Raw genomic sequence first — 12,377 nt, forward strand, 5'->3', positions numbered from 1 at the left:
AATGAATGTCAATGAACCATCAATACCAATTGCTTATAGTTAGTGAATACTCAGTGACTAGCAAACCAAAGCGCAACTTAAATAGCACATCTGTGTCAATTTATTCCCCCGAAATGTGCATCTCTCACCAGGATTTTGGTGGTGTAAGCAGAGTTGATGGAGATACAGTTGACCATGAGCTCCAGCGTCTGTGGGTTTAAGACTTCAGGCTCGGGCACGGTTCGGTAGTGGGTGTCCCCGATGTAGGCTTGTACAACAGTCATGCGGTTCATGGTGAGTGTGCCCGTTTTGTCGGAGCAAATGGCAGTGGCATTACCCATGGTCTCGCAGGCATCCAAGTGACGCACAAGGTTGTTGTCTTTCATCATTTTCTGTTTAAAACATTGTGAGAAATTGTCAGAAACATGCAACTTGCAACCATTGCAATATGTATCCAACTTTACAATTACATGGCTATAAATAAACACATTTTAAGTATTACTACTACGAAAGTGTTATAGTGGATCTGCATTAACGATGAGTCATCTCATGCATTTGAATGGTCAGATTTATTATGTAGAGAATTGTTGACAGTTTGTCACTTTGTCAGCTCATGCCAAACTGAGGCAACATGTGGAAATAGCACAGTTCAAGCGGACATTATATTTTATATAATAATCCTGTCAATTACAGATTGCACTTTGTGGGCTCTTCACCTTGACTGAGTAAGCCAGGGAGATTGTTACTGCAAGAGGAAGCCCCTCAGGCACGGCGACCACCAACACAGTCACACCGATAATAAAGAACTTGACAAAGTACTGGATGTAGATAGGTGTGCACTCTTTCAGCCAGGGCCTCTGCTGGACACCAAAGGTGTCAATGACAAAGTAGAGGATGAGGATGATGACAGTCAGGGCTGACATGATCAGACCTGTCAGACAAAAAAAAAAAAAAAAAAAAAAAAGACATTTAGCCACACATACATCAAGCTCCCTTCAGTTCTCATATCTGGGGGTTGATTGGAGTAATCAGAAGTGAATATCTGCACATTTAAAAAAAGCTTTAAAAGTGGTATTCTTGTATGTAGAGTGCAACCCAGTGGGACAGTCCTGGTTCCATATTGCATGGCCCTTTTAAATAAACTCCAAATAACGAGGGCAAAGAATAACTCATTAAATCTTAATCAGGTTAATAACATTTTCTTTTACCCAAGACATATCCTTTTAAATGAATTTTACAAAATTGATGCATTCAGTCAACATGTTGAGTAAATAACCTAGTATTGTAACTGCAGGTGGATGCCCTGAATTAACATTTATAATTATCATACATGGACATGTAATTGTATTAGTTTACACAAAAATTACAATTTGGGCCCTTGCCTTCTCGCTCCTGTTTTTTAGAGAGTGGAGAAACTGAATTTGAACATGTACCACTAACCTGCCTTCCCAATCTGGACCGCAAGACGGGTCAGCTTGCCCTGCAGGACAGACTTCTCCTTCTTAGTGACGTTGACCTTCTTCACCGGCTTATCCTCCTTCTCCTCCTTCTCCTCTGACTCAACACCTTCCTCACTCTTGAGGGGCTGGATCTCCAGAGCAATGCCATCCTGGGTCTTAGCTGAAGGTTGTTTTTTTTTGTGAGAAGGAGTTTGATTTGTAGGGTTAAGAGGCAAGGGAATTGGAGGGAATAGGAGGACAAACAGAACAGAGACAAATTTAGGAAAGAATGAAATGAATAAAATGACCTCAGGACATGGATTTGAAAAGGAAAAAAAAGTCAAAATAGTTGGTCAAAATTTCACTAACATATTATCAATAGCTCATTGACCTCAGAAATATACTACCATATGACAATATTTACTCCAAATACACAATCTTGGACATTTTTTAATTATATATGTGGATTCATAATGAGAGAAATCCAAGAGTCAGAATAATCCTATTTAAATTGGGATGCAGTAACCAGTACCAGTTCAAAGGGCATCACCAAAGCACTGAGAGTTTGAATTCAAAATCTTTGAAAATACATCATCAGGTTTCAGGTAGCAAACAACATAGTTTCACAGCCTTTTCCAACGAAGAGCAGGCCAACTGGCTCAAATCCACTAAGGGTGAAACTACATACTGAGCACATGAAAACAGTGGGAAAAATGTTTTTTTTTTTTTTTTTGCCTTGCATCCTCAGAATTTGACCTGAGGCTGGGATTTCCATTTACTTTTCAAACTTCAAAAGGTGAAATCAATGGGTTCCTTTGTTTCCTCACCCGCAACAATTCAGAAATTGTTCTATTTGTACAATGAAGCAAATTACATGCATCTGCAACCTGACCTGTGTCATATAGTTGAGTAGCAATGTTCTGGCCTGGCATACAAACAACTGCCTTTATATTCAATATCTGCTTAGCCATGTGGAAGGAAGTGGAATTTTCTGTTTCATCTTTTGATGCTCTCTTGTTTTGTCTTTTTTATTTTAGGTGAGATTCCATGTCCTGTTCGGGAGGGCAGCAAGTCTGAACCAATCAAAAAGATATATGGAATATATATTTTTGGAAAAATATATGGAATACATACTTTTTTTTTTTTTGTTACCAAAAACCTGTAACACTGTGAACCGTTATGAGCTAAAGCCAGTGAATAATGTAACATGACTTCTTCACCTCTTCTTCATGTGACGTGTGAAAGCAGTGTTAGAAGCATGCATGGTTGTATCGGCGACAGTGATGTTGACAGTTGTTTTTCTTACTGAAATATAATCCTAATGGAGTCTGTGTTTCACTCTAAACTCTTCCTTGATGCAACAATCACTCAATGCTAAAGAGATCTGTCTCTCTGACTGATGTAAAGTACCTCGAGCTGGAGACAAAGCAAATGTGGAGGCTGAGTCAATCGCATGTAAACTTATGAGGATGATGTGTTAAGCAGCTTCTGAGTGATGAAAGAAGTCAGCCAAAAGATACAGCACTGGAGAAGGTGGGGGGTGGTTTGAGAGAAAGTCAGAGCACTCCGGCAGCTGCCGTCTGAGCTGAACACCGGTCACAATCACAAGACTGTCCAGAACCGACACAAAACAGCCAACACAAGGACTGGAGGATTGACGGGTGTACGGCCACAGAGGTGCAGACACACGTGGCACGAAGAGGTTACAGACAAACGCAGAAAAAAGGGTCACGACACGCAGCCAGATACAAATACAGTCATCACAAAAACTGGAAAGAAAGAAAGAGAGAGAAAGAGAGAGTATTTAAGTGGGAATTTCTCATTTTTTGTTCTACAGAAATACCAGAAAGCAAGACAGAGGCAGTAAAAACAAGAGTGAGGGTGAAAGGAAAGATATAGTCATAACTGTGATCGCGTGACACCATGAGGTCCTGAGCACACCCTAGAAAGAGGTAACATTGAGAAATAAACAACAAATAACAAATTATGCATAAAAAGAAAACAGAATGAAGACCCATAGCCGACTGCCATCCACAAGGGTGCAACTCCCACGGAGACCTTCACTCAAAACTGTGGAACAAACACACTCTTCATGTCCTGGTTCTCTGACCTCTTTTCTTCACTTACATTCTGTTAATTCTACACTCACATTTACAACATTTATCAAATTTGAACCTGTGACTTTGTGGTGGTTGTGTTACTCACTAGGCTAATACCACCCTGAATTTTGTTGATGCGGCGTACCATATTTCAACAAGCCTAGCGTATAAAGAGAGGAGAACGGGTCCAAAGATAGAGCCTTGCGGAACTCCAGTAGACAATCTTAGTGGCACAGACTGGGATCCTTGACATGCCACCTGGTATGATTGATCATGGAGATAAGATGCAAACCGCTTCCAGGCTGAATCTAAAATCCCAAGTGTGTAATCAGAAGGATCCAATGGTTTGATTGTGTCAAGGTTGCTGAAAGGTCCAATGAAAACTGAAGACAAGTTGGCAGATCTATCTGCATGTGGATCCTCTGGGACAACTAATAGTGAAGTTTCAGTGGAATGTGCAGATTGATAAGGATCATGAAGACCGCTTTAGCATAGCAATGTATTGAGCTGGTTGGAAAGAAATGTAAGAAGAGATACTGGTCTGTAGTTGTTGATCAAATGTGATTGGATTTCTAAAAGTCAGAAGTAGCGTCACATCCTCAGGAATGAGTGCTAAGAAGCAAATGAAATTGTGCATCACAGACTTGTAGCAGGTAGTATGTGGTTCGATATTTGGAAAGAAGGCTTGTGCAATGGCATCAGCCTTTCCATCAAAGAAGGTGGCAAAATCTCTAGTGATAAAGAAGAGCTGGCAGAGGCAGGAGGAGCTCTGGGGAGAGATGAAAGGGTAGCAAAAACTTTACAGCTTAGACCTGTAGAAAAAAAAGTCTTCACAGAAGTTAGGTCTGCCACTTATTTAGTTAGGACATCTGACCAGAGTGGGGACATTCTGGAATACACTTGGGAGAGAAGGTCCATTCCAAAGAGCTTTTATAGCTGAATTGATGCACAGGGTGATGATTTGGTAAGGGTGATAAAGAAGCAAGGGTGGTAGAGGATGTAGAGAAAGAGAGGTGATATTCCTCTGAGAGCATACAGTGATGGTAGTCTGGTCTGTTGGGGGTTGGAGAAAAAACATGAACGAAACAAGAAAGTGTTCCATCAATAATTATTCGTAGAGCAAATTTTACAATGTACATTGGCACAAAGCACTTCAGATTAGAACCATGCGCAAGGCCCACAGAGTCAAAGGTGGCAGTGGCAAGAAAGCTCCCTGAAAAGAAACAGGAAGAAGCCTTGAGAGCAAGGCTCAGAAAGGGTATCCCATCCTCTCTGGTCAGCACTGAATTACCCTGCATAGTTCCACTTTAAGGTGCCATAAAGCATTGTTTAGATTTTTGATCCATGATTGTGACCATGGTCGAGACACAGTGTAAGTCTTCAGTCTAAAGATACAAGCACACATTGAGTAATTTGCTCCAGTCCTCTTTTCATCAAGTCTATATTTCTCTGGCAACTGCACATCCTCTGATGAATGAGATGCTAGATTGCACTTTGTACTCTTGGTGACACGTTAGCTTTTTGTGCAGAGAAAAAGAAAAACTTCACATGGTATTATTTGTCTGTGACCTTTGTAGCCACAGTGCATTTTTGCTAAAGATTCTCCACTGTAGATGCAGAAAGCATAACCCTCACGGCAGAAATATAGAGTGGGAGGTAATGCATTTTTGTTGCTATGGCTACACCTTGCTGTTCAACAGTTTCATGCACTTTGTTTGCCGCTTTGGCTGAGAATTTCAAAGGCAAAATGCTGTGAACAAGTAAAGTCTCCCTTGTGTTTTTAAATGATTCTGATCATTACCTGAAATATCTGTAATCTGCTTCTCCATGTTCCAAATTAATAGATGTCATGTAGAGTAAATCAAATTGGTCCGTGTAAGCTTGTTAAGCCTGTTCATGATGCTTGGGCTGGTGATCCAAGGTCACAGAGTTGGAGCGCTGAATAACCCCCCACCACCCCCTGCGTGAGAGTCTGTCGAAAGCAGATGCTCTGTCCCTGAGCACTATGCAAAGGGGTAGGGGGAATCAGCGGACAGCTTGGAGAAGGTGGACATGCCCTCCAACACAGCACATATTCACACTTAACGTGTGGTTCTGCGGCTCATCCACATACTCAATTGGGAATATTAAATGTTGGGGGCAGTCAGAAAGTCTTAACATGTCCTCCTTTATTGTAAATCCTATGGCATATGTAGCAACCTAACATATTTAAAGGCTTAGAAAACCTATTATTAATGTTTTGTACAGATACTTTCTAGCTTTGTTTTAATTATTAATACTCTCTGTGCATTTTAAATTATTATTAAGACCTCTATGTTTATTAACCACTCACGATTTTTCAAAACCAATAAAATACTGTATAGGATAAGTGCTCTTTTCATTCAGCACTGGAGGCTGCATCAGAATGTCCTTGTTATTTTCTGAATTGATTTCATTGTGATGTACTGAACACAGAACGGTAGGTGTGATTGCTGCCGACAGGTTCTGGTCTCAGGCCGCAGCAGGTGAGAGTTGCACCCTTTCACAGGTAGAAGCCAGACGAGAGCCCCTCCCCAGGTACAGGAGGAAGAGGTCAGGGTTGGGGAAGCGACAATGTGTGTGTGTTCCTGTTTGTGTGTGTGAGCGAGACAGAGCAATGAAGAGAAGACAAAAGGAAAGAGAGAAAATATCGAGAGGGCAGCACTGACATGAGACTCTGAGGCTGCTGCTGAATGCAGGGCGAGGGGCGGGGAGGGGAAGGGAAGGGAAAGGTTACCTTTGTTGCGATTTTCAGGGGCTCCTTGTTTTTTACCTGTTCAAACAGAGAGAGGAGAGGGTGGAGCGCTGATAACATGGCTTAAAATAAAGGGAAGAATTCAAACTTAATACAACTTCACATGTGGCAGTGTGGGCTGAAGTATGTCATGTCCAGAGAGAGTAAATTTTAATCTGAACCTCAATGTCAAGAGAAAGATCAATGACAACTTATCCTGACTCCATTTTGGAATATCCCTGGCCTTCTCTAATAAATGACATCCATTACAACATTTCTTTGGTTTTAGACATGAAACCACTAAAAAATGAAAAGCTTCCTTGATTGCAACAATATTAGCTAAAATGTTCCGCAAATTCCACAATTAAAAAATTTAGTTCCAAAATTCATTTTTTTCAGATTTAGCCTTACTGTTTTTTTTTTTACATATATATATATGTAAATATATATATAGCTTTTTTGTAAAAAAATGAATGTAGTTCATATAAAATTGAGTTGAATTTGTTTTAATACGGCATCTTGTTGCACTACTCTCTCCTTAGAAATGACATGTGAAGCCCGTTAAAGAATGAATGCTTAAGAAAAGTAAATCTGAATGTAACCAAAAAGCTTAACAAAGTCAAGAGTTAGTATGAAAGAAATGAGACGACATCACAGCCCTCCAGCCAATGATACGTTCTGGCTTCTCTCTATCAGACATTGGGCTGGTTCGCAATGTCTTCTCCAGCAGGAGCCCGGGGCGAGTCTAATTTCAGTTCATGAACAGGGAGTGAGCCGGATGATTAACCGATAATTCAAAGGGGGAGCTCAGGGGATCTAATGAGATCCGTACATGTCATTTGGGAATGACATGGGGATGACAACAGTTGGGGAGCAGTTGGATGGCCAAACACGGGAAATGGCAAATCATTAAAATGCATCTTACCGTGTGCAAGGGAGACTTCCAATAGATTTGAGAGGAAAGGTTGGTGCAAAGGTTTGGCCTCATTGAAATATAAAAAAAAATCCTTATTTTACATTAGGCAGGTGACTCGTGTCTATACGCTCACCTTTCTTCACTTTCTTTTCTTCATCGTCCCCTCCAGCTCCTAGCAGGGTGAAGATGATTCCAGTTTGGGAGTTGAGTCCGACAGCTGTGACAACCATTCTGCCAGATCCCTCCATTACGTGAGTACCTGAGTAGAAAGAAACAATGAATTCATGAAGGAATAGATGAAAGAATAACTTACGAAAAAGTGAAGCCACCACAGGTGTAGTGCCTCTGCCTGTTGGTAGCATTTCTATTTTAAGCATATCTTTAGTTATTATGATATTAGTTCTTTTCTACTATATCATAAGAATGTGTATAAAGTAAGTGACAGTGTACATGAATTTGACAACATGATGGAGGAACTAATATCAAGCCTCCATGTTTCATACAATTTATTGTTTGACAAATGACACAGCGTCTTGTGTGTTTGAAGTCGATACAAATTCAGAGACCGAATATCAGTCTTACCCGACAGTAGCATTGGGTCCTTCTCTAGAGACTTCCTGACCTGGTCGGATTCTCCAGTCAGTGAACTCTCATCTATCTTCAGGTCATTACCTTGGATCATAATGCCATCAGCTGGCAGGAGGTCGCCTAAGAAAAGATGAGATGACACGGGATGAGTACAACCCCTTGAGGCAGGGACAGGGTTAAACAGCACAGATCCGGCCACCAGGGTGATGTTTGCTCAGAAACATCCCATTCTGCCGGCACAGACACCGGAATGACTCACGCAAGCCAGTGAGTCACTGGCACCAGCTTGTGTTAAAGGATGAGCTTCCATCTAGTCACATGTGATCTGTCACTTCAGGCTTTAGTCTTGGCTACAAACTGCAGCTAGTGAGCAAAGCACACTAGCCACCCACCGTGGGTGGTTCTGGGCCCACAGGGAATGTGGGAGACTTCCGGGGAGGAATCCAGGAGACTATGGGCACAGTTGGACACCATTGGCTGTGGATGGGACCAAAGCCCACAGTCTCTGTAGTGGGAATAAATAGGGAGACTTGTGTGCTACAAAACTAGTTTATGTCACATATTAAAATGGTTTCATTGGCATAGCTAACAATGGCATAGCTTAGTGATGAATGCCTTAGCTGATAAGATAAGTGAGGCAGTGGTCAATAAGAATGCCTAGTGAGAACAGCGAGAGTGATTGCACAACACACGTCCCACAGCATGTTATTATTTTACAGCACCATGCCTAAGGAGTACATTTGTCCTGGAGGTGTAGTCTGCATTCAAGAAATGATTGTGAATCGTAAAGCAGTATCATTACTGCTCATTTTTCATGCTGTCTGGAATGTTGGGTTGTATTTAAGTTTCAGAAGATGCTTGTGCTGTGAGACATCATGTTTAAATAAAGATAAAGAATTTAAAAAGTGTCATGAATTTAGCTGGTTGTACAATAGAAATGTATAGTCCCCCCAATTATGCATTTAAGTAAAGACATCTGATGCAATGGGTTGTCCTCTACATGTGGAACTAATTGTGAATGAAGATCTGAAGAGGCAGATTGGAGGCAGCACCACATGACAGGCTGCAACACTTTCTGGCTTCAGTTTAGAAATGGAAGGTGAGAAGCAGCAAAAAAAATTCAATTCTGCCAATTAGAACCCCTCCGTGTGGTGATCACACAACAAGGGTTGAGTGTTCTCTCTCACAAGCTGGTACAGCTACAGTGGAAAAAAAAGGTTTAGGTAGCTCTGCCCTGTGCATGGAGTGATGAAAGTACGTGCGAGCCGCACCGTATTTGATCTGAGCGATGTCCCCGACCACAATCTCAGCCACGGGGATCTGGATGACCTGGCCCTTCCGGATTACGGTGAACTTCTGCTCCTGCTCGATGCGGCTCTGGAGCCCGCGGAACTGCTTCTCTTTACTCCAGTCGTTGAAGGCGGTGACCAGCACAACAATAATGACCGAGAACAGGATAGCAGCTCCCTCAATCCAACCAGCCTGAGCCTCACCCTCATCTTCTGCACCTCCTGATGCCTGGCCACACACTGGAAAACACAAAACAATCCTGGATTTAGTGACGCTCCATATTCCCAAACGGCTCTGTGACTTTACAAGCTTTTGATGGTTATGATGATCTCGGTACCCGCTTATTAAGTCATGATGCCATCGACAGTGTCTTTTTAATGATTTTCTTGGGAGAAGAAAGATGGGCTGCAGTTGTTAATGGAACAAAACAAAAGTTTTATGGATGGAAATTGTGTGTAAGATGGTCTGTGTCTAAATATGGTCTGAGGTGCCATGACAGGAAAGTCTTGTTGGGGGTGAAATAACCGCTATATGTTCTGCTTGGACAAGGCAGAAACATTCATGGACAATCTGATTGGTCTGTGGCAACCTTTCTGGGAGTCAAATGCCGAGTATAAAAGAGTTTCTCTTGAAGGCTGTGGTCTCTTCTTTTCCATCCCCCCGGAGGGGTTTCTCCCCTGTCTCTCTCCTTACCTGCTTCATCAGGTCCAGGCTCCCTCTCTTTCTCCTCTCCTTTAATATTTTCTGTAGTATTGGTACCATTTTTACATGCAATATTTTTACATGGGCTTCAGCACATCAAATCCCATGAATGCTGGATACTGCCTGTTTTAGAAGTATGATGAGGCCTTGAAAGCCAAGAGGCCGTCTGAACTGTGAAGCCACCATGACGTAAAGCAATTAAAAGTTGCCCAAGTCTCTGGGGACCCCTTTTCCACGAGAGCAGTGAAGCCAGAAATCACCAATTCCTGAGGCAGAATGCTCCTGAATGTGGCTCTCCGTTCTTCTTCCCTGCTGGTTTCTAGCTGACTAATTCAAAAGGGAAGCAAGGTCTACGTACAGCTGGTGGTGACACAAAAATACCGTCACCGATGTACATGAAGGGATGAATACCATGATAAGCTAAGATACACTATTTTTATTTTTGGTGAGAACTGCTACTCAGCATTTGGTGCCTTTTGACCAAAACATCAACAAATGGTGATGGTGGTATGGATAGAGAAGATGCAGCGTGTCATGAGAATGAATCTGCCTTCAGGGTTCCTGACTTTCTGCTTCCAGCATCAGCTCTGGAACCTGTTTTTCTAACCGACAGTTTTGCTCCCTGCACACATCACAAGAAAACACAGCAATTGATGTTTAATGGATTATGTTCAGCTTTGTCAGCGCCGATTACTTACAATCGCTGTCACCACCGGGAGGGTGGTAGAAAGACAGTCCCAAGGAGATAATAGCTGCAATCTCCAGTATGATTAGGGTAACATCCTGGAGGGCTTCCCATACTAGCTGCAAGAAGGTTTTTGCTTTCTTCGGGGGAATGAAGTTCTTTCCAAAGGCTGTGTGACGCTTCTCCAAATCCACCGGGTTTCCAGAGAGACCTTTGGGTAAAAAAAATAATAAAAAAGAACACACCATATGTTTAAATTGTTGTTCTCTGCATCTACAAAGTAGACCTGTTTTGGTCATTGTTCAATTAATTTAAAAAAAAGAGACATTGTTATAAATAATGGCATAGAAGAGTTTGGATTGTAGAAGTGGATTGTTGCTTAAATCCCAGAATGCCTCTCAGGCAATAACAATAAAAGGTCATTTCTAACCATCCTAAAAAACCCACCAGAAGGCGACGGTTTCTGGAATGTTTTCCAGTGATCAGCATTTTTACCATTTTCTAAGCCAGACTTCCGACGCATTGGCACGTCACCCATTGTAATTAACCGTGAGCTGTTTGTGTACCAGTGTGTTTGCGTATCTCTCTTGTTGTATCTCAACCTTTGCTTCTAAATGCCACAGATTTCTGAAGGCACAACCCTGTAATTATTAGCTGACTTTGTTTAGGAGGGAAGAGTTTGGAGTAAACAACGCTTCACCACTACAGTGAATCCTGGAGTTTTGAGGGAAATTTATTTAAAAGCCAGGGTCAAATATAGGGGGGTGATTCATGTATTTTACAAGCATTTTTGTTCAATAGGAACTTTTATGTGACAGTAAATTCTCTTTATTGGGCATTTTGCCCAATGAAGTGGCTGATACCTGATGCTACCAACCAGGTCGACGGTGGGAAAGACTCACAATGCCTACTTTCACCAAAGGTCATGCAGGTCATCTGTTTCATCTAAACAGTTTATGTGATGAACTCTAACTGCACAAAAAGGAAAAAAAGTCGACACAGCAGTTTAGCACGATGAAGGCTTATCCAATAGCATTTACAAAAGTGCTTCAGACTTCTTTCTAAGCCCAAAATCAGCTGTTTTATTAAATGTCAGAACTCTTGACCTTTACGCAAAGTATGTATGAATGACCTTGATCATTTAAACAAGGGTCCCCTGGTATTTTCACTTTCTTTATCAATCTTTGTTCCCCTAGCCTATGGTCCTGCAGTGGCTAGAAAGAATACTCTCTCACAATACTGGCATCCATGATTCCATTAAATAATTTCAAGTGAGAAAATTAGATATTCGGTTAAAACTACTTTTTTAAAGAAAAATAGTTTAAAGATTTGCCAGATGCCGCAAAAACAAACCACATGTTAAAACCAGTCAGCTGAGGATGAAGCATCCCTCAGGTATCCCTGAGTGATTCCTACATTGTAGACAATCATCAGTGACCTTCACCTTTCACCAGCAAAGTCTTATTATTTCATCCTTCAGTCCAATGTATGATTGTACTAAATCTGAAGAAATTTCCTTTGAGGCATTCTTGATGTACCACAAGTGCACGGTCCAAAGGTCATAGCAACTTTGACCTTTAACCACCATTAGTGATTGCATGATATATGGAGGGATTACCACAAGGAATTCTCAAGATACTGTGGGACAATCCAAAAACAGTGTAGATAATGGAATTAGCTGTCACCGAAAATGGTGACATGAGTTTATATGTAACTACTCTCTGGAACATCAAGGACAATCGAATTGGTTTGTTGTAACCTTTAGGTGTTTAAGACCTCATTCAGCAGGGTTCTTAAATCCCAGCTGCAGGTTCTTCTCCCCTAGCTTCTGGGCTCTTCTCTACTGCTTTTCGGCTGCTTCTTTAGGTCCATGGTTCCCTCTCATGGTTTTCCCTCCATCACATAGCCGGCCTTCCACCCATGTCAC

The 12,377-nt window shown here is 41.6% G+C and overlaps 1 protein-coding gene across 5 annotated transcripts in view; it reads right to left on the reverse strand.

Moving 5' to 3' along the window:
- atp2b4 (ATPase plasma membrane Ca2+ transporting 4) overlaps positions 1-12,377 on the reverse strand; it is a 76,541-nt gene that overhangs the window by 22,798 nt on the left and 41,366 nt on the right. For 3 of the 5 annotated variants that reach the window (XM_028998634.1, XM_028998639.1, XM_028998635.1), the window contains exons 3-10: positions 10,464-10,661; positions 9,045-9,302; positions 7,768-7,893; positions 7,319-7,444; positions 6,273-6,308; positions 1,420-1,599; positions 696-910; positions 129-371 (exon numbers count right to left, since the gene is read on the reverse strand). In XM_028998634.1, the coding sequence (XP_028854467.1) occupies positions 129-371; positions 696-910; positions 1,420-1,599; positions 6,273-6,308; positions 7,319-7,444; positions 7,768-7,893; positions 9,045-9,302; positions 10,464-10,661 (1,382 nt within the window). The remainder of the gene's footprint in view (positions 1-128; positions 372-695; positions 911-1,419; positions 1,600-6,272; positions 6,309-7,318; positions 7,445-7,767; positions 7,894-9,044; positions 9,303-10,463; positions 10,662-12,377) is intronic. The other 2 variants (XM_028998636.1, XM_028998638.1) reach the window with 1 other exon arrangement.

Source organism: Denticeps clupeoides, chromosome 12, assembly GCF_900700375.1.
Source record: "Denticeps clupeoides chromosome 12, fDenClu1.1, whole genome shotgun sequence".
NCBI classification, from domain to species: Eukaryota; Metazoa; Chordata; class Actinopteri; order Clupeiformes; family Denticipitidae; genus Denticeps; species Denticeps clupeoides.